Source organism: Felis catus, chromosome A2 (genome assembly GCF_018350175.1).
Source record: "Felis catus isolate Fca126 chromosome A2, F.catus_Fca126_mat1.0, whole genome shotgun sequence".
Classification (NCBI taxonomy): domain Eukaryota; kingdom Metazoa; phylum Chordata; class Mammalia; order Carnivora; family Felidae; genus Felis; species Felis catus.
The window spans coordinates 122,962,430-122,983,848 of record NC_058369.1 but is presented as its reverse complement, the minus strand read 5'-3'; the positions used below and the strand labels follow the sequence as shown (position 1 = coordinate 122,983,848).

Here is a 21,419-nt window from a genome sequence, read left to right as displayed (position 1 = left end):
GTGCTGGGCTAGGAGTTCAGAGACCTGAATTCCAGTCTTGGCCACTCCTTCAAGTCAATATCCCTGGCTAGTACGCGTTCCTACAATGGCTTCTGAGGATCCAGTGAGATGATATAGGAAAAAGATTGAACAAACACAAGGGCTCAGAGCACGCTGTTCCTTTCGTGAAGAGCATTATTTAAGTAGCATTTAATAAATTTTAAATATAGTTTATAAATGATTTAGTTGATAAATATTGAAGTATATACTGCTCTTTTTTGTAAAAAATTTTTTAATGTTTTTATTTATTTTTGAGAGGCAGAGAGAGACAGAGCATGAGTCAGGGAGGGGCAGAGAGAGAGAGGGAGACACAGAATCTGAAGCAGGCTCCAGGCTTTGAGCTGTCAGCCCAGAGCCCGATGCGGGGCTTGAACCCACAGACCGTGAGATCATGACCTGAGCCAAAGTTGGATGCTTCACCAACTGAGCCACCCAGCACCCCTATATATTGTTCTTCTGAATCTCTCACATAATTATAAGGACAAGAGGATCTGTAGTTTGCTAACTTAGTCAACCTTGACGTTCACATTTGTCATCAGGAGGCAGAGTGACATTGGTTAGGATGAGCACAGTGGTATTCCATTTTCTATTTCTTCTCTGGGAGTCCCCTGAAAAACGAGGACTCTTATTTTGCTGGAAGGACCTGCTACCGTAGGTTAGGAAATTCCTACCCTTTTCTTCTTGCAAAAGGTAAGCTGATATCAGGGGCTCTTGAGGCAAGAGCTCCTTTCGAATAGTGCATTATTTTCCCTGCACATTTATCTATGAGCAGTCTCCTGCCCTGATTTTGTGGGTCAGGAATTATGGCCATCCTAAGGTTCTGAACCCTCTGTACAGATGATACTTCAAAGCCAGTTCAAAGCAATCTTGTGTCCAGGAGAACGGGAGGGGGATATTCTCAGCTCATGGGTTTCCTGTACAGTCATTCCCTGCCTTGGGGAGTTTTTGCGTAACCTTTTCACACTTACAAATTGCACATGGAAAGGGAGCTTTAGTTCCACAAGATGACAGAGGCTCTACAAAATCCATTATGGAACTAGCCTCTTATTCTCAGCTAGGAAAAATAATTGCCTGACTTGTTTTCACAACCGCATGCTATCTCAATCTATCCTTGTTTTAAGAAACAACCTGGACAACACAGGCTTGGGAAGGAAAGTTCACTTAATTGAATTGAAAAGGAAACACGGCTTGAGTCCTTTATGATTCTATCCCTATCCTTTAGCACCTGCTTGGTTCTGCCTCCCCAAGTGATAATTAAACATGAGAAATTGGCTGTGTGATCTCAGGCAACAGCTTTTAAAGAGGGTCTGGATCTAAAGAAAGGCAGCAGTCCTGTGTGGGGGTGTCTCACGTCTGGTGCCTCCTCATCCAGGTAGCTTGGGGTTGGTAGATGCCTTCAGAAGGGACAAATGGCCAACTGGTTTGCCGGTTCTGTTGGGATGCCTTTACTTTGGGCCTTCTTTCTGAATAGGCTACCATATAATGCTTTTATTTTCTTAATTCTATTATGCGGCTGGAGGGAAGTTGTTCACAACGTACTAAGAGCTGTTTATGTTCATCAGAATGTATCCTCATTATGAAGCCTCTACTTAAGCTGCCCAGAAAAGGGCCACATGGGTCAAGGGAAGTAAGGGAGATTAGATTTCAGTCCAAATCACCCCAGCGGTGTCCAGCATTGGTTGGATGTTTGGCTTTGCCCCTCTGCATTCTGTGAACGCTCCTTTTCAGTGGAGACGGTGACGAAGGCCATTCCCAGAAGGAGGAGGGCTACTCTTTCAGTTAAGGCTGCGCAAGTGATGGGATCTCCTTATTGGAAGTCCTTTGTCAGGTGCTGTCATTGAATTCCGTATGATCGCTACCCATTTAATATCCAGGCAATGGAGATTTGGCAATAGAAGAGGTAGAGTCCTTGCTCCGAAAATGTCTTTAAAATTATCCTGTGTTACATATCGATGTGGTTTTTTTCATTCACAAAGCTCTTTGTCATACATGATCTCATTTCATTCTCAAACTATTAAGCAAGCCAAATAGGGATTCTTATTTTCATTTTTAAGAGAAAGAAACAGAGAGTTTCAGGGACTTGCTCAGTGTCGCACAGTTGGGATTGGAACCCAAGGCCTTTGTCTCTACAATAGCCCGTCTACTCTCCACACCATCTAGAAGTCAGAAATGGGTTGGGCTTTCCCTGAGCAGCCTGTGAGTTTATTGAGTAGACCCTGAAAGCATGGCTGCAGGAACAGACCATGCTTATCAGCAAATCTGATAGCAGAAGACGGCATCTGTGTTTTTGTAGGGAGAACCCCTTGGTAAAAATTGCTGCTGGAAGTGATATAATCCTATTATGTACAGTAGTTGCCTTCAGTTTCTTAAAGAATTTATGGTGGCCCTGTTGCACCACTTATGCCTAAACCAGCAGCCTGGCCACATCTTATTCCCCTCCTCCCTGACCCCTGGGATTGAGGCCATCAGAAGTGAAAAGGGAGTCCTGGGATCAAGTTGGCAAGAGATCATTAGGAACACGAAGTGTGGGTCTTCACCAGCGACTCCAAACCCAAATGTGAAGGCTGGAGGGTAAAGTCAGCAGACGACATACTCCATGCGGGGCGGAGGGCGAGCTGGACAATGCGTGTTTGTAAAAGGGCATCCGGTGCCCAGCATCAGCTGACAGTTGCCATGCTTCTAATCAGGCCTGAGGTTGTCAGATCTTGAGGTGTTTTTCTAAGAGACTCTGCACATCTAGAATTTTAGGCTAATTCTCCTGATTCGATTGTGAAATATTAATGGCCAATTCAAGTATTTTTAAACTTACGTGGGTCAAAAAACAAACAGAATCAGTCCTGTAATTCTCTCCTGCAACCTCTTCTCTTGGTATTTGTAAGTAAATAATTTTTTAGAAGAAATGCACCGGGCCATAAACATGTGGTTAGAAGCGTTTTTATTACCAGCAGTGTCCTATATCTTGTCCACGTTTGTGAGAAAGACAGCCTTTTGGAAGCAGGGTGTATACAGAGCCTCCACATTAGCCCTTTCAGGCGGGATCTGTTTGAATATCCACCTTTCTACTTTTGCACAACAGTTTTTGCATCTCCTCACATCCATCACCTGGTGGATGAGGCCTTCACGCAAAGGTTTCCCACGGCACCCATAGCCAGCAGGCTGGGGCTGGGGTTATGTGTAGATCCCTGCTCAGTAGCTAACACCACATTTTTCCTTCCCATTCAAGAAAGCATATTGGGGTCTAAATAAGTCAGAATGCTAAAAATATACAAACGCCTTCCATCGACCTTAATTAATTTTTTAAAGAGAAAATTCATCACGAACAATATTCTACCTATCATGGTTCACTTGGGACACAGCTCACAAATTTCAGGATAACATGGTTAAGAGATGTTTTAAAAAATAAAAATAAATAAGAAATATTGCTAAGCTTCTCAGTAGACCACATGGTCAATTGGGTTGACTTGCCCAACTCATTCGCCTTTAGGGTATCAGTTACAAGGATCATAGAAAGGTCACCAGAGACACTTGGACTCTTGAGGAAAGATAAAGGACACAAAAGACCATGTTCTCCAAAGTAATCAGTGAGTCTGAACCAAGCCTTCCCGCCTCCTTAACTGGCAACAGGGAGTCAGTCCCCCCTTGAGCTGCTATTTGGATAATGTCAAGTCAAGTCCTGGTCACCAGTGTAGACCAAGAAATAAAGCACTTCCATGCTATTCATATTCTTTGCTCCATGAATTGATCCAGAAGATGCAGAAGCTAACACTAGAGTTTTCCCTGTTACCTCCCACTTTGGAGTGATCTGTTTCCTTTCCACTGCATTAGAAAACGAAAAGTCAAGAGGCGGGAATAGAAACCGGATTCAAGAAAGAAGAGAGAGTCAAAGAGGTGACTGGCAATCTGATATAGTATGCCTCCTGGGGGAAAGGTGTCTGGATCTTAAAGGCAGATTATGACAAAATGAGAGCAGAAGCAAGTCTATTTTTTTTCTAGGTCGCCACAGGGAACCAATCTAACCTATTTACAAGGGTCTCAGGGGAACTCTGTTTAGATAGCTATTTTGTCACCATCCTTTTCGTCATCTTCCATGATCACTTTGGGTCTCTCGTCCCTGAGCAGTGTCATACCTGCAAAACAAAGCACCAATCTGCAATTAAGTGCCTCTGATTAAAATATTAGACAACCTTACAGCGTAGACACAGCACACAGGAGCATGACAACCCAAAAGCCCTTTAGCATCTGCAGAGCTAAGTGCTGAAGGTGCCAACAGAAAGAGGGAGCCGGGTGACCTTATTTGGCCTTCCCAGAGGAGCTGTGACTCAGGCAGGACACCGCTCTGGTTACCAGGAGACACTAACCTGGGAGTCAGAGGCAACTTTTACCCCCGTGTCTGTGTTCTGCATTTAAGTTCACAGCACAGTTGGATGAAAAGCAAACAGGTTTTGGAGTCCAACTGCTTCGGACCTCTCATTCTGTCACTCACTCGATCTGTGTTGGGCCCGTGAACACTTTCACACCTGAATTTTCTTGGGTGTCAAATGAGCACACTTGTTACTGATGTGAAGGGCTATTGTGCCCATTGAACAAGAAGCTCGTCCAGTGCTGAGCACAGCACCATGCCTGTGAGCAGCTGAGTCCGCTTCTCCCTTCCTTTTATTTTATACCTTTTTGTTTCATTTGTAAACTTTATTTATTTCGAGAGGGAGAAAGAGCATGAGCAGGGGAGGGGCAGAGAGAATAGGAGAGAGAGAATCCCAAGCGGGCTCCGCACTGTCAGCACACAGCCCGATGCGGGGCTTGAACTCACAAACAGTGAGATCATGGCTTGGGCCGGAACCAGCAGTCAGATACGTAACCGGCTGAGCCACCCGGGCGCCCCATCCCTTCCTTTTACACTTGCTAGTTCACTTCTTTGCAAAGAACTGGTCAGCAGCATAAAGTCAAAGTCAACTACATTTTAACATCTAGGGGAAATATTGAGCAGAGGCTCTGAACATGCCATTTCTGTGTGTCAGTGCTGGTAGGCGCTAAACTTTATGTGGTTCAGAGCAAAATGAGAAACTCAAGAACGGGCAGTGAGTTTTTGTAAAGTTCTGTGACTACCATTTAAAAAAATTGTTCTTTATTTTGAGGTGACTCTTTTTCTCCTTTTGGGTATTAAAATATCCTTTCTTTTATGAAATTTTAGGCATGTCAGGTGGTTAGTTTTTTAGCATCTTACTAGGCAGAATCCAAAGTTGGTATCCCTATGTTGGGCTCCAATATATTTTCTTTTTCAAGAGTTTACTGATCGTTGAAATTCAGAAGCCTAAGCATGATTTTCTGGACTGATCAGACCAGTTAAGACCATCCAAGGAGATCTGGGTGGGTCTGCTCATCCTGTGAATTGTGAAGTAGGGTCATTTTAATAAAAACATAAAGGAGGGTATGATTCAAGGCCAGTCCTCCGTGATTTCTGTCATCTCATCCCAGCCAACCACAGTGCCTTGCCCCACTCCCACCTTCTCATAATTAGAATCCTTTCGGTTCATTAAGCATTTCATAAAGATCTAAACATGAGGGTAGAAAGCTGTGCACCACAAGAGGCCTTTCTACAACACTGGACTCCATTCAACAGCGGCAAATTAATGAAAACTATGTGTTGATCTTAATGACTATTCATTTGATTCAGTTCCTAGTTTGTTCATATGGGTTCTTTACCAATTAGCTGATATTTATTGGAGGAGAAAAACAATTTCAGAAGTCTGGTTGAAAATGAGGATTTTGCATAAATCACTTAGGAAACACAGTGGGAGATATTTTCTCTTATACCCGCTGCAAAGAGGTTTGGATTTTTACTTGGAATTAAGGCTATCATGGTAGGAGAACATACAGTTAACTATGCTAATCCCCCAAACTTTCCATCTTAATTTCCTTGATATCTTTTCACATCAAGCCAAATTTGAGTTGATTCAAAATGGACAAGAGCGTTTAAATTCCCAGATCCCAGTCAACTTTCTGATTATTTGGGGTATCCTTGAAACCTAGTTGTACAAGCATCTGGGCAGGAAAAAAAAAGTCTTGGGATTCCAGGGAAAGGAGGAGCCTGTGTAACCATCAAGGTCAGCCCTTCCCAAACTAGGCTAGGCTTTCCACAGGGACACAGGAGATAATTTCAAGTGGAAAGTGAACTAGCATTTATATTAATATAGTTAAGCCTTAAAATAATGTCTTACAATGAAAAATACATATTGTGGCTCATCGAAATCTTGATTTCATGGCTATCATTGTTTAGGATGAGCCTTAAATCAGTAACATCTATGTCATCACTGCATTCTGCTTGATGTTTCATATTGTCAGCTTTGTTCATTTGATGATGAATGAGGTTTGATAAACACTGGTCTGTGATTTAACCCAGTCCTGAGCCTACGTTCTCCCATGGGAAACAGAGGTATGTTATTGAAGAAATGTACTCTAGAGCCAGAAAGCTTTGTCCTGGTGGTCACTGAACTTTGAGCAAATCATTTAACCTGTCTGAGCCTCAGTTTATTCATTTGCAAAACTGGAGAAAAAAATCATATCTCCCTCAGGGGGTGACATTGCCAGGTAGATTTAGACCAACATTCTTTTATGCTTCAAGCACACTTTTACGTGAACCTCCATTAAAGCACTTTTCACATTGTAGGAATCATTGGACAATACATCCATCACCCCTACCCCCTACTGAACTCTCGGGTTCTTTTTTTTTCTTTAAATTTAATTTATTTATTTTGAGAGGGTGGAGAGGGGCGGAGATAGAGGGAAACGAACCATGAGATTGTGACCTGAGCTGAAATCGAGTCAGACGCTTAACCAACTAAGCCTGCCTGGCCAAGAACTGTGAGGTTCTTAAAGGATATCCTAGCATCTAGCAGGGGACTTGGGATACAGTAGGGACTTAGAAAATATCAGTTCCTACCTTTCCATTCTCTGTGTAGGAGAGTTTAAGGAACTTGCCTGTTAGAAACTCGTATGTTTTTAAGGCCAAAGCTGTCAGTCCAAGGTCTCTAAAGGCCAACCAATTAGCCTTGCAACAAGCTGTTTTAGGCCATGATTCCACTCAGAGCTGGTCACCTGCATTATAGATGTATGCCTCTAATTCAAGGAAGCCAGGGCTGAGATGCCACCTGTCCTGGCAAACCACACCAGAGAGAATACTATTCCCAGAAAAACAGAAGAGGTGTCACTTTCAAAGGACATATCAGTCTCCTTTCTACAAGCACATTAGTGAGCTTTGATCTCCAAATATTTACAGCTCGTGGGCCAATTTTCCAAGCGACTTCTCTTCAATGCTTCCAGCCTCGTTATTCTTTACTTTCCTGGTTCCTTTTGCCACAAACCTTAGCTAAAGACTTCTTTTTCTTTTAAGCAGGTCTCGGCTATTAAGATCTTACTAATCACAGTCCTATGCACCCTGCCATGCAGTCACCAAGATGGGGGGCTCTGGCAAATGTGGGCCAAGTTGGGAACAGACCTGGGTTGGCAAGGAAGTCAGAGATGACTCCTCACTAAGGAGTTGTCTGGCAGTTGGAACCCATCAAATAAGCTCATTAACCTAGGGGAATGAAGGCAGTTAGCAAGAGATTTAGAAGAGAGAGATAATCCTTGTCCGGTCTTCACTTGCCAAGGGCTAATGAGAGGAGATGTCTCCAGAGTGCATTTGTCTGTGAGTTCCTCTCAACACCCTTATTAGAACCAATATGAGTCTCTCTGAACATCTGCCGAAGGCTGTATCCTTATCAGCTTAACTAGCATTTCGATTACTGCCAAATCTTTAGATACTAAAAGGCTCTTCAAAAATAAAGTGCTTCAGCTAATATGCTAATAAAAGCTAGAATCATAGAACACTATCTATAATTGCAAATACAACACAGAGATTTGCTGATCCTAGGAATTCCATAATGTGTGTAGAGTCCGTGGATATACAGCCTCTCTTTCCAGCTCTGTGTACTTTGCCCTGTTTGATAAACACTTTTTAAAAATTCAGCTTGGAAGCTCTCTCCTAAGATGTAGATATTGGGATGTAGGCAGCATCCATTGCTTAAATAAACAGGGCTTAACATTTTAGGAAGTCCTTTGAATCAGTAGATTTATATGGAGAGGTAAAAACACTTGCAGCTAGGAAAATTCTCACTTGTAGAAATGGTTTGAATAATCTCAAGGAATATAAGATTGAAGAGAATGGAGGGGAACTCACATTTATTGAGGACTTTGAACAATCCAGGATCTGTGCTAAGTGCTTTATATACTTTATTTAATTTTGTTAACAATCCTGGGAAACAGATTTTTATGGTCCTCCATTCAGAAATGCATGAAATGAAGGAGGCTTTTTTGTTTGTGCTGGTTGCCCAGGCTCACAAAGCTAGGATGAGCAGAACCAGAGATCAAACTTAGTCCTTTCTGATCACAAAGCCCATGTTCAATGCCTCTGCTAAGGTGACTCTATGCCCATAAATATTTTGTTCCTCGATCAAGTCTTCCCCTAGAAGAACTTCAATAAAAACAAATACAGGAATGGGTAAAGAAATAAAATCTCCTAATAGAGAACTTGGAACTGCCAAGAATTGTAATTGGCAAATAGAATATCAAATCAACAGATCCTCATTGAGCACTGCTGTATAGAAGGGACTTGGCTAGACAGCAAGGTCAATACCAGCAACATAGAGCAATCACAGGCCAGTTCTCATGAATTCATCAAATTTAAGTCAATTTAAAGAAGAGCTACAAAAATAGCAGCAAGAACGATGAAAACTATACTGAAAGATGACAGTCTCAGTTTGCATGCCCATCTACTACAGAGTTAGTTACGGATAGAAAAGATTCATTTTGGACTTGGAGGGGTCTGTTAGCAGAGACTTTGGTTGAGTCTTGAAAGGTGACTAGAACTGGGATAGAGGCAGAGCTTGGGGGAAATGTGTGATGGATTGGAGGTTCATTGCAGGCATATGAGAACACGTTTGAGGCAGTTCAGAACCTGTCACTTGGTCCTTGGTCCATTTCTTCAGAGAAATGCCTCCTCAATGCTCCATGCGTCCTTGCCTGGCTCTGCTCCACAGAGATCAGTGGCCTTGTCTGTATCCCTGACTGCCTATTTATGATGTCTTCTTCTGAGGTGTCTTTCAATTTTTTATTACATAAAATAATGGGGAAACATAGTTCTATAGCAACAAAATCTCATCTCCTCCCTAAGGGTCCCTTCTGGATTGCCACAGAGCTGAAAGTCCCAACTATCCACCCCAGTACGACATAAGGCAGACCTGGATTAGAGCCCCAGCTCTGCTGCGTCACTGCATTGGATCTTGAGCATAATTTGATCCATTTATCTGTCCTCCTAATCATCCCATCTCAATCCAACCAATCAACCAAGCAGCTACCTCTCCGTCAATGTCATCCACAGAAGACTTGAAGTTACATACATTCTCTTTCAGCTCTTTTATGTGAAGGGACCTAATAGCTCCTTTCTTGTGTTAGCTGATTTAAACAAAATCCACAAACATACCGAACTCAGTACCTAACATTTAGTAGAGTCTCAATGAACATTAGTACATTTTCTTCTCTGCCACCCCCTCCAAATATCTATGTAAAACACACACTCACACATGTGACTCACTCAGTCACATGTATAAGACTCGCTCAGTCTTATAACCTAATCGTGAATGTATACGTCTTTTTCCCCAACCTGCACTTAACATTCTCAGGGACAAGACTACACTTCATACATTAGCTGCCTTATATAGCCTGGGGTGGTGTACATAGTTCAGCAAGACTTTTTGGTTTGATTTGACACATATGAAGGTGACTATCATTATTTCTGAATCTCCCTTTCTCTCCCTCTCCCTCTCTCTTTCTCTTGTTTTAAAGATTTGGTCAGTATATCCAGGCGTCTTGGGAGAATCCGCTATCAGTCATAGGATGCATGGTTCATGGAAGACTAGGGAGGGGGATATTTCTACTCTTTTCAAGGACCCACTGACATTTCTATTTCATTGGCTCAGTGAACTTGACCAGCCCTGCTGAAGCACGAGTAATGCTCTGAACCTCCCCCGGCTCCAACTCAGCCCTGGGGGAGCTGCCGGGGAAGGAAAACGTGAAAGGCAGCCATACACGCTCCTCTTCCCCAGAGCACTGCTGTGTGACACAGACTGCTGGGCCAGGACAAAGGCCATGCCCGTGGCAGTTCCAGATGGTAAGGCTCTTGACCTGTTCCCATCACCCCCTGCAAATGCCTTGCACCAGCTCTTTTACCTGCTGCAAAGGGGGACACGTGCAGGGCAGGTGTGTCTTTTCTCCTTGGTTTTTTCTGTTCCAGGTCAGTGTTATGAACAGCTGGACTCATTTTGCCCTTTGGATGTCTCTCTTGAACATCGTATCTTTGAATGAAATGTTCTGAAAGCACACCTGCATGGTTTGGGGAACAAATGGGGAAACAGGGTCAAACACATATATCCTACTACGTAAGGACTATGCCTTCATATTTGCACATATACCTAGTGATGGTAGTCAATATATCTTTTCAAACTTATTTTAAACAATCGTTTCAATATTAAGAATTAGTCTCTATTGAGGCAACACTAGCGAACATCCTCTAAGTAAAGGGTTTTACGTGCCTGATTTTATGTTAGCCTCAGAAAGCACTGAGGAATTTAGTATTACCACCACCGTCACACGTCTGAGGAAAACGAGGCACCGAAATGTACCCACGGCAGCCCAGCTCCCAGGGGTCAGGGCCAGGAATTGAGCCCAGGTTTGCCTGCCTCCCAGGGCCATCCTGGCTAGAGCAATGCATCATTTGTTGTTCTGCAGGCCACATGCTTCACTCTTCAGTGTCTTGCCTGCCTTCTCACCTCTCCCACATGTGAAATTTCTCTCCATCATTTAAAGGCTCTCTGAAAGCGGCCTCTTCTAGGGAACTTTCCACAACCCCTTGCCCAGGCTGAGCTCCTGGAGTCTTTATGTAAGGACCTCATCACTTACATAAAGCAATTATTTTACTTTTACATAAGTAAACAACTTTTACATAAAGTTGTTATTTCTTCCTGCATATTTCAGCTATTTAGGTGCTTCTGTTTTGTCTTGTAAAACCGAAAGTTCCTTCCCAGGAAGCTCTGGCTTCTATTTGTTTTGTAGCCCTCCAAGTGGGTCATGAGTGGAAAGAACACTAAATACATGACCCAGAGGGAAGGAGAAAAGGAAAGAAGACCAAACAAAACTGTTGGGAAACAGTATCACACCTCACACACAAGGTTGTTAGAGAGACACGTTAGCAACGTGTTCGTCAAACCATTTTGCTTTTTCCTGGGCACACAGAGAGTCTACACTTCTCAGCCTCCCTTGCATTCGGGTGAAGTTTGGGACTGAAGGACGCGAGGTGTGCCCCTTTTGGGCCTGCCAGTCTCGCCCTCTGTTCTGCACCCCTCCCCACTTCATCCCTGGGCCTGCTGGATGCTGAGGCTCACGGTGACTTTGAAAGCCATGTGCTGGTGACGTGCAAACTGCCACCGGCCAGAATCCTGGAATTACTGTTTGGAGCAGAACCTGCTTTTGCAACTTGCACTATTGATGAGTGAGAAAAAAAAAAAAATCCCAAAACTTGTGCCATTAACATTTTGTAATTCATTTGTTATAGCAGCTGGCCATATTGTCATGAAGACAGATGTAGGGATAGTACCAGTGATTTAAAAACACCCAAGTATTTAAGGAAACGTCGTAAGACCAATGTGATCTACGGCAGCGGTTCCCTTTTACAGATGTGCGAACTGAACTCGTTGTCCCTTACCTGGTATGAAAGGTGGGATGTGCAATGCCGGTGTATCTTTTCTTCTTGGTTTCTTTTGGTCTGACTCAACATTCAGGGCAACCTGCACATTTTTTCCCTTTCTGGGCTTCTTTTTGAGATCACAGTCCTTAATGAACTGGTCTGAAAGGTCATCTGATATTGAGGGGATGCAAAATAAAGAAGAATGCGATGTGAATAAGGGTTGCTCACAAACTGGTTGATTTCCAATCACTTGCAGGAGCCATTTGGTCTGAAAAGGAAAATTATTTATATATTTTGGCCCAGTCTACATCAAACTTTGGGAGCCTTGCACAAATACACAGTAAAACAGAAAACTGGAATATTCTACAAAACGCCAAAGGGGATGGATAATCAAAGCAAAAGAGAACTTTAAAATATAATTAGGCAAGCCACAGAGTGGGTGTGAGTTAAATTTCTGATGGGAGGACAGGTTCTCTGTGCGAAATGCTCTTTCTTAACTTCTTTTCCTCAAGGCTTGCTCTCTTGAAGACTCCACGGGCCAGGATGGAGCCAGGCATGCTCTTCAGTTTTGTAGTAAAGTTCTCTGCAAATTCCTCACCCACCTCCATTTCTGTGGCCAGGTGGTCACCCGGATGATTCACACTTGCCTTCAGCATTGGTGTCTTGGTTCACCGCACACTGGCATTGCAATTCTCCCATTTGCCCATCTCAACCCCAGGTCCTCCTGCCCTCTTACTCAGCTTTTTACCTTTCTCAGTGCCCGGAGCTTGTGAGGCTCTGCATCACATCCATCAGATGCCAGGGTACACAATTAATCTAGTCTGATCACTCCTTGCCCATTATTTTCTTTGCTCCATCTGACTCCTCAATGTTTTTGTTGATGGTGCACTCCTCTGAGCTTCTCTGTCATTGTTCTAGCACCTGTTTATTCTATAATGGTTTCTCTCCTGCTCTAGAAAGAGGCTTCATGGAAATTAAGGATTATGTCCTTTTAATAATTTTATTCTTAGTTGCCTCTCCCTCCAATAAATGCATGTTGAATGGATAAGTGATGTTGGACTGATCCCAGTTCAATTGCTGACTCTGTCCCCTGTTAGTTCTGAGAATTTGGCCCTCAATTTCTAGGAACTTTGATATCGTCTCAAATTTTTAAATGGGGATAATATTAAATCGGTGTGTGTGTGTGTGTGTGTGACAAACAGAGAGAGAAGACTACATTTGTTAATGTTGGTAAAGCAGTTGTTACATTTGATATATCTCAAATCCTCAAAAAAAATTGACTCTGGCCATTGCTCACTCCCTGACACCTTCTATAAGATCCAAAGAAAGCCCACCTCCCCACCCCATCTCTGTAAGTCTTTCCCAGTCTTGGGTATCCTTTCTCGGCTTCTGGGTAGCTGCAGGAGTTTTGCTCATGTAACACCTTTTCTGCATATATCTTCTCTGCCGTCTTTGATGACAGGTATCTTGTGTTTTTATCTCCTTACAGCAATTAATAAATATTTGTCAGATGTATGCTTGAATGAATGAACTCAAACATGTTATATATAAGGAGATAGTCTGTTAGGGTTCAAAGAAGCCATAGACAGTGAAGAAATTCACTATGACCTGGATACAGTCCGGTTACCTCTACGGCTGTGAATGAATTTGGGGAAATTCAGGTATTAATTGGATATGTTCAGCCCCTTCCTCTTTTCCCTCTTCCTTTTATTCTCCTTCCTTCCTTCCTTTTTTCTTTCCTCCCTTCTTTTTCTCTCTGTTTCTCTTTTATGAAAATATTCAGGTCAATGTCTTCAAAACACTGGGGGTTAAATGTGTCAAACCTGTTCACTTCAGTTTTGTGGGTCTAGATATAACCTGTGTCATTCATTCATGCATTTATTCAACAAACGTTGATCAAGTTCCTACTCTATGTCAGGTCTTGAGCAAGATTCTAGGGCTAAAAAGACAAGTAAGAAATGGTCCTTGTTTTCAAGTTGCTGTGATCTATTGGGCTTTATGTCTGGATGGGGTCCTTTGTTTTAGAAAATTCAATATGCACGAGAAACCTACCAGGAGAAATACTTAGTAACCATACATTATTATGCCTGCATCATCCAAAGATCACAGTATATAACCAAAAAATCAAATAGCGTCATTCCCTTCAGCCATATTTAATAGTAATACATGTTTCCTTTCACCTAAAGGATTTGAAAAATTCCATCCAATCATTTCAATTTAGTAAATATTTATTGAGATCATATTATATGTAAGGCATTGCACTATTTGCTTTTAGGTTTACATATACAAAAAAAAAGAGGCGAGTGGGGAACTTTCCCGAGTACTGCTTATGTACGAGATAATTCCACATCCTTCTAGTGTGTGGGAATGACCAACACCTTCTCTGACTAATCAATGCCTGTGTCTTACCGGTTGTTAAATATTCATATCGTATCCCAAACACATTCTTTCATGTAGTCCTTACACCAAGCCCACAAGGAAGGCGTGCTATTATCTCCAATTTGCAGACGAGGAAACTGAAGTTGGGAAGGCCAGATGAAAAACTAAAGGTTACATTCCTGGCATGTTATGGCACCAAGCGTAAGCCGAGGTTCTTGGGACTATGTTTCATAAGGACTGAAATTACCGTTTTAAAAATTTGCTGCCACATAGCACAGTTAACTCCCCCCCCCCCCCATATCATACATACCATAGGCATTTGTTGAATGAATGAATGTTGGTCGGAATGGGTGCTGCCCAGCGGTAGGGCCTCTGGAAGTACAGGCTGGATGTCGACCAGTCATGGGTCACCATTCAACCCCAGGATACAACTCAGTGCACAGTACAGAGAGCAAGACATTTGCTTCAATTTGGACTTTTACTTCCATTGCACTTTTTCCTACTTTTGGAGAAATCCTGAACATAAACTATCTTGATGGCAAATGGGGAGAGGGGAGAGGAGGGGGGACTCATAACCAGGCGAGACATAAACAAAGGCTATGAATATGCAAAAGGCCCATCCATCAAAAGTCTGAGTGTCTCATTTTTAGAAATGGGTAGAGGCAGAAATGTTTCTGGTATTTTCATTACAAAGGTTATGCAAAAAGTCAGTTCTGGAAAGGAAACAGATTGACAATAAAGCCGAAAAAGGCTATTTAAAATTCTGTCTTGATAGGCAAAGAGAGATATTTGAAATATTTTATTGCACTGCACATGGGGTGTAAGTGTGCCGGCAAATACTGGAAAGCGGGTCTCCTGCCACATTCCATTTATTGCCTCAGAAATGCTCTGTCTGGGACTCTGTCAGACCCAGAAAAGAGGACAATGCCTTTTCTCTCTTTCTGTAACTCTAATGAACTTCTCTCCAGTGCTTCAGCTAATATTTACATGGCAGACCCCACAGAGCCATGGCTATTTGCCTTTCCAGCTGGTGTTGGCTGTCACCAGAAGGTACGAAGGATCAGGTTTCAGGGGGCCTCCCGCTGACTTGCCGAATGGCGAGAGGATGGCAGAGACACCTCCTTTCTGACTCTCACTACTGACATGCACGCTGCAGCATTTACCTAAGTGCTCACGATGAGGGTCTAGCTTGTCCAGCCTGTCTTCTGAGAGCTCCAGTGGCTGCATTTGCTCAGTGGACATCATCGAAGGAGGTATATCTTCTCCAGCACTGCAGAAGTATAAGAAACAAGACCATAAGTGTGTCTTCTGTTCATTTGTTCACTTATTAAATAAGTGTATTTATTGAGCACTTACTACGTTCTCAATTCAATCCTATTTTTTCAAGTCTGTTTCTTATGCTTAACTACTAGAAGCTCTAACTTAAGATTTAAGGCAAAATAGGGGCTCCTGGGTGCCTCAGTCAGTTATGCCTCCAACTCTGCATTTTGGCTCAGGTCATGATCTCTCGATCAGATATCGAGCCTTGTATCAGGCTCCATGCTGACAGCGCAGAGCCTGCTTGGGACTCTCTCTCTGCCCCTTCCCTGCTTGTATGCATGTGCGTGAATGTACGTTCTTTCTCTCTTTCTCTCAAAATAAATAAACATGAAAAAAGATTTAAGTCAAAATAAATGAAACACACACATACATGGATATAACTGCCATTCATCAAACGTTCAATATTTATTCCTCTTTCAGAAGCACTGTGGGAGTTTCTGAGTGAACACTTGTCAATTCTGAATTAGAAATGAGTTAGCTGAGACTTACAGAAATCTTGATTAAATCTTGTCTATATATTCTGTTGAGTTCTGCAAAGTAGGATTATGTCTACTTCATAGATGAAGAAAGCAAGAATCAGAAACCATAATTTCTTGAGTTATGCAATTATTAAGTAGCCAAGATCCAATTATTAAATAGCCTGGGTCCAAACCCAGTCCTGAAGATTTCCATTAGATACCCAAGACTCTTAAAACAGTGATTCCTTTGAACCCAAATTGAATCAGCCTTCTGGTTTTCTATCATGACATACTACAAAGTATAGCATGTAATGTATAAATGTATAGTATAAAGTAATTATAAGGTAATAAGGTTTTTTCCCTGCCCGTATTATAAGGTGGTAAGAAAAAAAATCTAGGTCTTGAAACGGATCTTTATTATTTTCTCCCTAGAGATTTCTGACATTAAAGCAAGTCTGTTTCCCCCTCCCCCTCCCCCATTTTCTTAGACCACAAACCCACTGAACTTTCAGAGCTATTAGTTGTAGTCATTCTCCAGGAGTGGAAATCCAGAATGGACATATGTCAAGTCTGAATGAGAAATGCATTACTTGAGATTTATAGAATCTGCCTTGATTCCATTTCTTTCTGAAAATTTATTTCTCACGTTCTATCATAACAAGAATACTTACAGACAAAAAAGATTAAAATGGCCCAAACCGATCCTCTGTTCTTGAGATTCCTGGATCACTGGCATGCAGACGAACACAGAGACCAGTTGTGTTAACATTTCAAGCTCATAGAATTAGTTCAACTCAGTTGTCTTCTGAGGAATAAGCCAGTTTTCTCCGGGAAGGCTGGAGGGCCTCTCCCCCTACAAGCTGAGATCATTGCATGGCAGATGGAGCTATTAACGGATTACTTGAACCCGGCTTTTAGTGTCATTCTGAGCAGACTGACTGTACTGAGTGACTTTAGCAGAAATCAATTCAGACCATTGTTTTAATGTTTGTATAAAGACTGCCAACTCCCTGGGACCATAAGGAAGTATGCTGTTAACTTGGGTGGTTACCGCCCACCTGCTCAAGTAGAGAGGAAAGCTATTGGACCATCAGTCGGGATGAGTGGGCTCAGTGCTGAGGTCTCGAGGGAAAGTTACAGCCTCAGATACGGCCTGTGCGCCTTAACCAATCCAATCTTACTTCACTCTGGGCAGAAAGTCACAGGCCCCGTCATTGACTTGATGCTGACAATCACCCCATTGAGGATCTAGTCCAGTGTTCATTTAGAAGGAGAACTGAGGCTTGAAGAGGTTGAAGGGACCTATCATTCGTTACACACTTAGCGTCAGAGCCGTCATTTGACCCTAGGCTCCTACTCTCTGTTCTAGGTCTTATCTGGCAATGGTCCCCCTCTCCTTCTCTCCAGCCAGAGTAAGCTTTCTTTTCTTTGTACTTGAATCATGTGACTGCTCCTGTGTGCTCAATAGCTGGTTATTTAACTCGAATCTGAGCTTTCAAGTTCAAATGGATCTAGGTTGAATCTCAGCTCTTCCAAAAGAGGTATGACTTTGATTCAGTGGCTAAATCTTAATGAAGTAGTGGGGTAAATGGAGCCCAAGTAACCATGTCATCATTTTTTCCCCTTTTTTCTACAAGCTACGGCTGCTATGATAGAATTAGCAAAGGCTAGCCTCTTTGTGGTGCACTGAGGGATGGGCCCCCGGGGTCACAGGTCCCTCTCTGTCCCCCTATCCCATTCTTACCCTCACTTTTCTTACCTGTAAAATAGAGGAAATAGTATCTACTTCATAGAGTTACTATAAAGGTTAAATGGAATAGCTCCCTGCTTTGCACATCGCAGGTACTGAGTGAATGGTAGTCACTTTTATGTACTATCTGTACCATACCGGATGACTAGCTAATGAAGTCCAGCTTATTTAGCTAAAAAATTATCAAACCTTTCATTTTCATCTAGATGCTGAACCATGGGCGGGCTAGCCTTCATCTATCTGAACAAAACGGCTTTCACGGTACTGGATGTGTGAGAGAGAAGCCTTCCCTTAGCAGGTGAATTGTCCAAGTGTTGGAAGTCCCTGGACAAGGTGAGGGCACCTGCTTCTTCCCCAAGATAGTACCTCGTGTCTGTAGGGGAAGCAACACTATTTTATTCATTCATTTATTTATTTACTTACTTTAAACTTTAAACTTTTTTTTTTTTTAAGAGAGAGAGAGAGAGAGTGCTAGCAGGGAGGGGCAGAAAGAAAAAGAGAGGGAGAGAGAAAGAGAGAGAGAGAATCCCAAGCAGGCTCCATGCCCAGCATGAGCGACTGAGTCACCCAGGCACCCCAGAAACACTGTTTTAAACCAGTGTGATTGCAAGCATGCAGTGCTGGGCCGGGCCGGCAAGCTTCTGTTTGCTATGGGGCTGAAAGATGGTTTTCAGATTTGGGGTTTTATGTCACATCAATAGCCTCTGCTGGGCAGGGTTGAGTTTTGCCCAGGGGATTAGAGGATACTGCTATCACGGATGATGTCATTAAGATCTTTTTGGCAGAAAACCTTCACACAAAGAAAGGAACAAGTACTCGAGGAGAGAAAAGTTTGGTTTAGCATCACCTTCTTGGTAACTGTCATTTTACCTGTCTGTTGAATGTTAGTATAAGATGACCCCCTCTCCCTACTCACTCGTCATTTCCCTCCCGGTGAGTAAGGAGTGCTCTGTGTGACTGAGCCACTGTAAGACACGAGCCAGTCTGATGAATGAACTAAGAAATGATTTCTGCCCCTGCTCATGCTTTCTGTTCTTAAATTCAGCCTCCCCATCCCAAGCACCAGCGAAGGGACCCTGCGCTTGTCATGCTGCCCTGGAAGGTTGTATCATCTCCCTCAGCAGCTCACTGTAATTTGGGAATGTTCTAAGTGCTGGCTCTTTCTTTCATACCTAAATACCTGGCCCCTTGGGTGTTCAGATTCTAACCAAGGGACTAGGGCCTCATGAGATGCCTTGGGGGTATTACATAAACTGTTCTCTAGTACAAAGATTTGTCACCCTCTCACATTCTTCTTGCTGTTGATTGCACGTTCAGTGTCTCTGAATTTTAACACTCACACACGGTGTTGATTTGGATAATATCAAGCTGCCCACCCTCACCTGAAAAGCCTTTTTTTTCTCCCCCACAGAGAGACACTTGTAAATGCAAACACCACCTAGAGAAGAGATATATTAACTGACATCACATAATGCACAAGGGCACCAGTGCATTTAATGATAAAAGTCACCTTCTCTTTTGAGAACAGGAACCGGAAGATCAGGGACCTGGGAAGGAAGCCCACCAAATTGCAGGAGGACAGCCAAGCCGGAGTGGGCTGCTGAAGCTGAGGACACTGTGGGGGTGGGGGGGCTCCACCAGCCCAGAGCCGGTTCCTACTTTGGGGACAGTAGTGCTGTTTCCTCATGTTAAAAAGATTGGTCAGTTCAGTTTGAGGTCAGAAGCAGGTCTGGGCGTTTTGCCTTTTCTCTCAACACCGAGTAAGTAAGTTTCTTGGTTGGATGTTAGAATATGTGGTTTAACTCAAGGTCACTGACGTCAAGCATTTGGCCCTGTGAGGCAATACGGGGTAGAAGCAAATGTTTGGTTACTTGTGCTGGTCTCTAGCTGGGTCCACTTGGGGAAATTGTAGGTCCTCCTGGAAACTTAGTTTCCGCATCTGTAAAATGGGTTGACGGTGGCTCTTTCTCCAGGGTTGAGGGTATTCACACAGCGTGTCTAAAGCTTCTAGCCCAGATCTCAGTGGACGCTGACACTTTAAAAAGGGGGCGTTGCCTTGTTTGTTCTTTTCATCCTTATTAAATTGAACCGTTGGAAACGTCTCCTTGTCCCATCTTTGGCCTTCTTTGAAGCTAATCATGAGATTAGAACAATCCAAGGTACAAACCAACACAGACACCCCTTTCCAAGTCTTGGGAATATGGTACTACTGATTCTCAGAAGCGAGCGGACGCAGCTTAACTGAGGAAATTCTAAAGAATTCTGAAGAATTTCCCCCAAAGTAATCATCCCTGGATTGATTTGATGGAATAAAAAGTTAGAAGGTTATGTCCACAGCCCAATGTGGTGTCTAATTATATAAAATCCGTATCCTTTGTCAAATCTCTTTTTAGCCTGAGGATTTAATTCAGGTCAAAAAGTACTACGTTTTAAAATCAGGTTTGTTCATTAAAAGACTAAATTTGCAGTATTCCTCAAGGAGTGAGTCTTACTTGAAGTAGGGCATGGAAAGGTGTTTTTGGCAAGCACAGCCTCCCCAGCCTTAGAAGATGAGCCTTCCCACAATGTGCGAATATGTGGACATAATCAGTGTTCATCTCGAAACTTAGCAATTTAGTTTGCGAGAATTCTGACTCTACAGAGTTCAGAACTCCACCTCCTTTAGAAAAAATGTCTTGAAAATGGTGACTTTTCCAGCTTCCCATCTAGCCCCAGCTTAGTCTTGCTCCAGAGCGCATACCCCCGCCCCCGCCCCCTTCCCTGCCCCTTCACCACCAGCTGCCGCCTCCTTTGTCCCAGCGACCATAAAGAAGCAGTAACTTATTGAAAATTTGCTTTCCTTGCTGCAAAAGTTCTTGGAGTAAAAATCTGAAGCACTTACCAATCAGTGCAGGCTCTGGGATGAGAAGGCGAGAGAAGGGGAGGGCAAGCCTGCTCCCCAAGCTGGGCCGGCTTCTCTGCAGCAGTGGCTGCTGCTGGGCTCCAGCTCCTCTTATCAAGGGACCAGCCGCCGCTGTTGCCATGGGGATGCTCCGTTTCACAGGCGCCAGGGCAAGGGGGATGGAGAGGGGAAGACGATAATCTCGCTGCCACTGCTCCGACTGCAATAATTGTCCATTACAAAACACAATACAGAGTGGTACTTTGAGTTCCCAGTGTGCAAGGCTGGAGAAATCCAGACAAGCCAGCTAGACCCTCTAATCCCTGAAACAACCCGATGCAGTAGGGTTTTTTGGCCTGACTTTGCAAATACCGGTAGCTGAGGCACAGTCAGGTTAGGTGACTTGCCCGAAAGGTGCTACAGCTTTTGATTCTCAAATCTACTTGAGTTCAAATACCACGAGGCACTTTCACTCACCACCGGGGCCCCGGGTGAGAATAGTAGCAATGGCTGACATTTCCATAAGGCTTCCCAGGTGACAGGCACTCTTCTTTACCCATATTGACTCATTTTATCTTCAGTACAGTCTTGCCAGATAAACTGCTGTCATCATCCCCCTCTCGCTGCTGGGGCACTGAGCTGATAAATCATCTGCCCAAGATCTCACTGCTCGTAAGTGGTAAGGCTAGAGCTTGAACTGGGCAATCAAATGTGGAATCCATGCTCTTAACCGGTTTGCAATACTGCTCATCATTCCGAGAGGACAGCACGTAGCGAAGAAAGCAGCCCTCCTTAGCTAGGTTGGGGTGTGGGGGC

General features: G+C 43.3%; 1 protein-coding gene across 2 annotated transcripts; it reads right to left on the bottom strand.

Moving 5' to 3' along the window:
- Positions 1-2,957: 2,957 nt before the first annotated feature.
- On the bottom strand, positions 2,958-20,917 carry PPP1R17 (protein phosphatase 1 regulatory subunit 17). Of its 2 annotated transcripts, XM_019825659.3 has the most exons (6): positions 20,604-20,917; positions 16,644-16,701; positions 15,358-15,464; positions 11,834-11,986; positions 10,303-10,455; positions 2,958-4,166 (listed from the first exon to the last, which is right to left on the bottom strand). In XM_019825659.3, the coding sequence occupies exons 1-6, from the start codon at positions 20,743-20,745 to the stop codon at positions 4,087-4,089; spliced, it is 693 nt and encodes a 230-aa protein (XP_019681218.1). In that variant the 5' UTR covers positions 20,746-20,917; the 3' UTR covers positions 2,958-4,086. The 2 variants fall into 2 exon arrangements, with proteins under 2 accessions (XP_019681218.1, XP_006929354.1); XM_006929292.4 differs by lacking the exon at positions 16,644-16,701 and having other exon boundaries at positions 20,604-20,725.
- Between the last annotated feature and the right edge of the window lie 502 nt (positions 20,918-21,419).

Bases quoted from the DNA above. Each gene is read 5' to 3' on its own strand.
- PPP1R17 (XM_019825659.3), bottom strand. From the start codon at position 20,745: ATGGCAACAGCGGCGGCTGGTCCCTTGATAAGAGGAGCTGGAGCCCAG. The intron at 16,702-20,603 runs GTAAGTGCTTCA...TCTGCATGCCAG, and splicing joins CCCAGAGCCTGCACTGATTG to TGATCCAGGAATCTCAAGAA. The intron at 15,465-16,643 runs GTAAGTATTCTT...ATACTTCTGCAG, and splicing joins CATTTTAATCTTTTTTGTCT to TGCTGGAGAAGATATACCTC.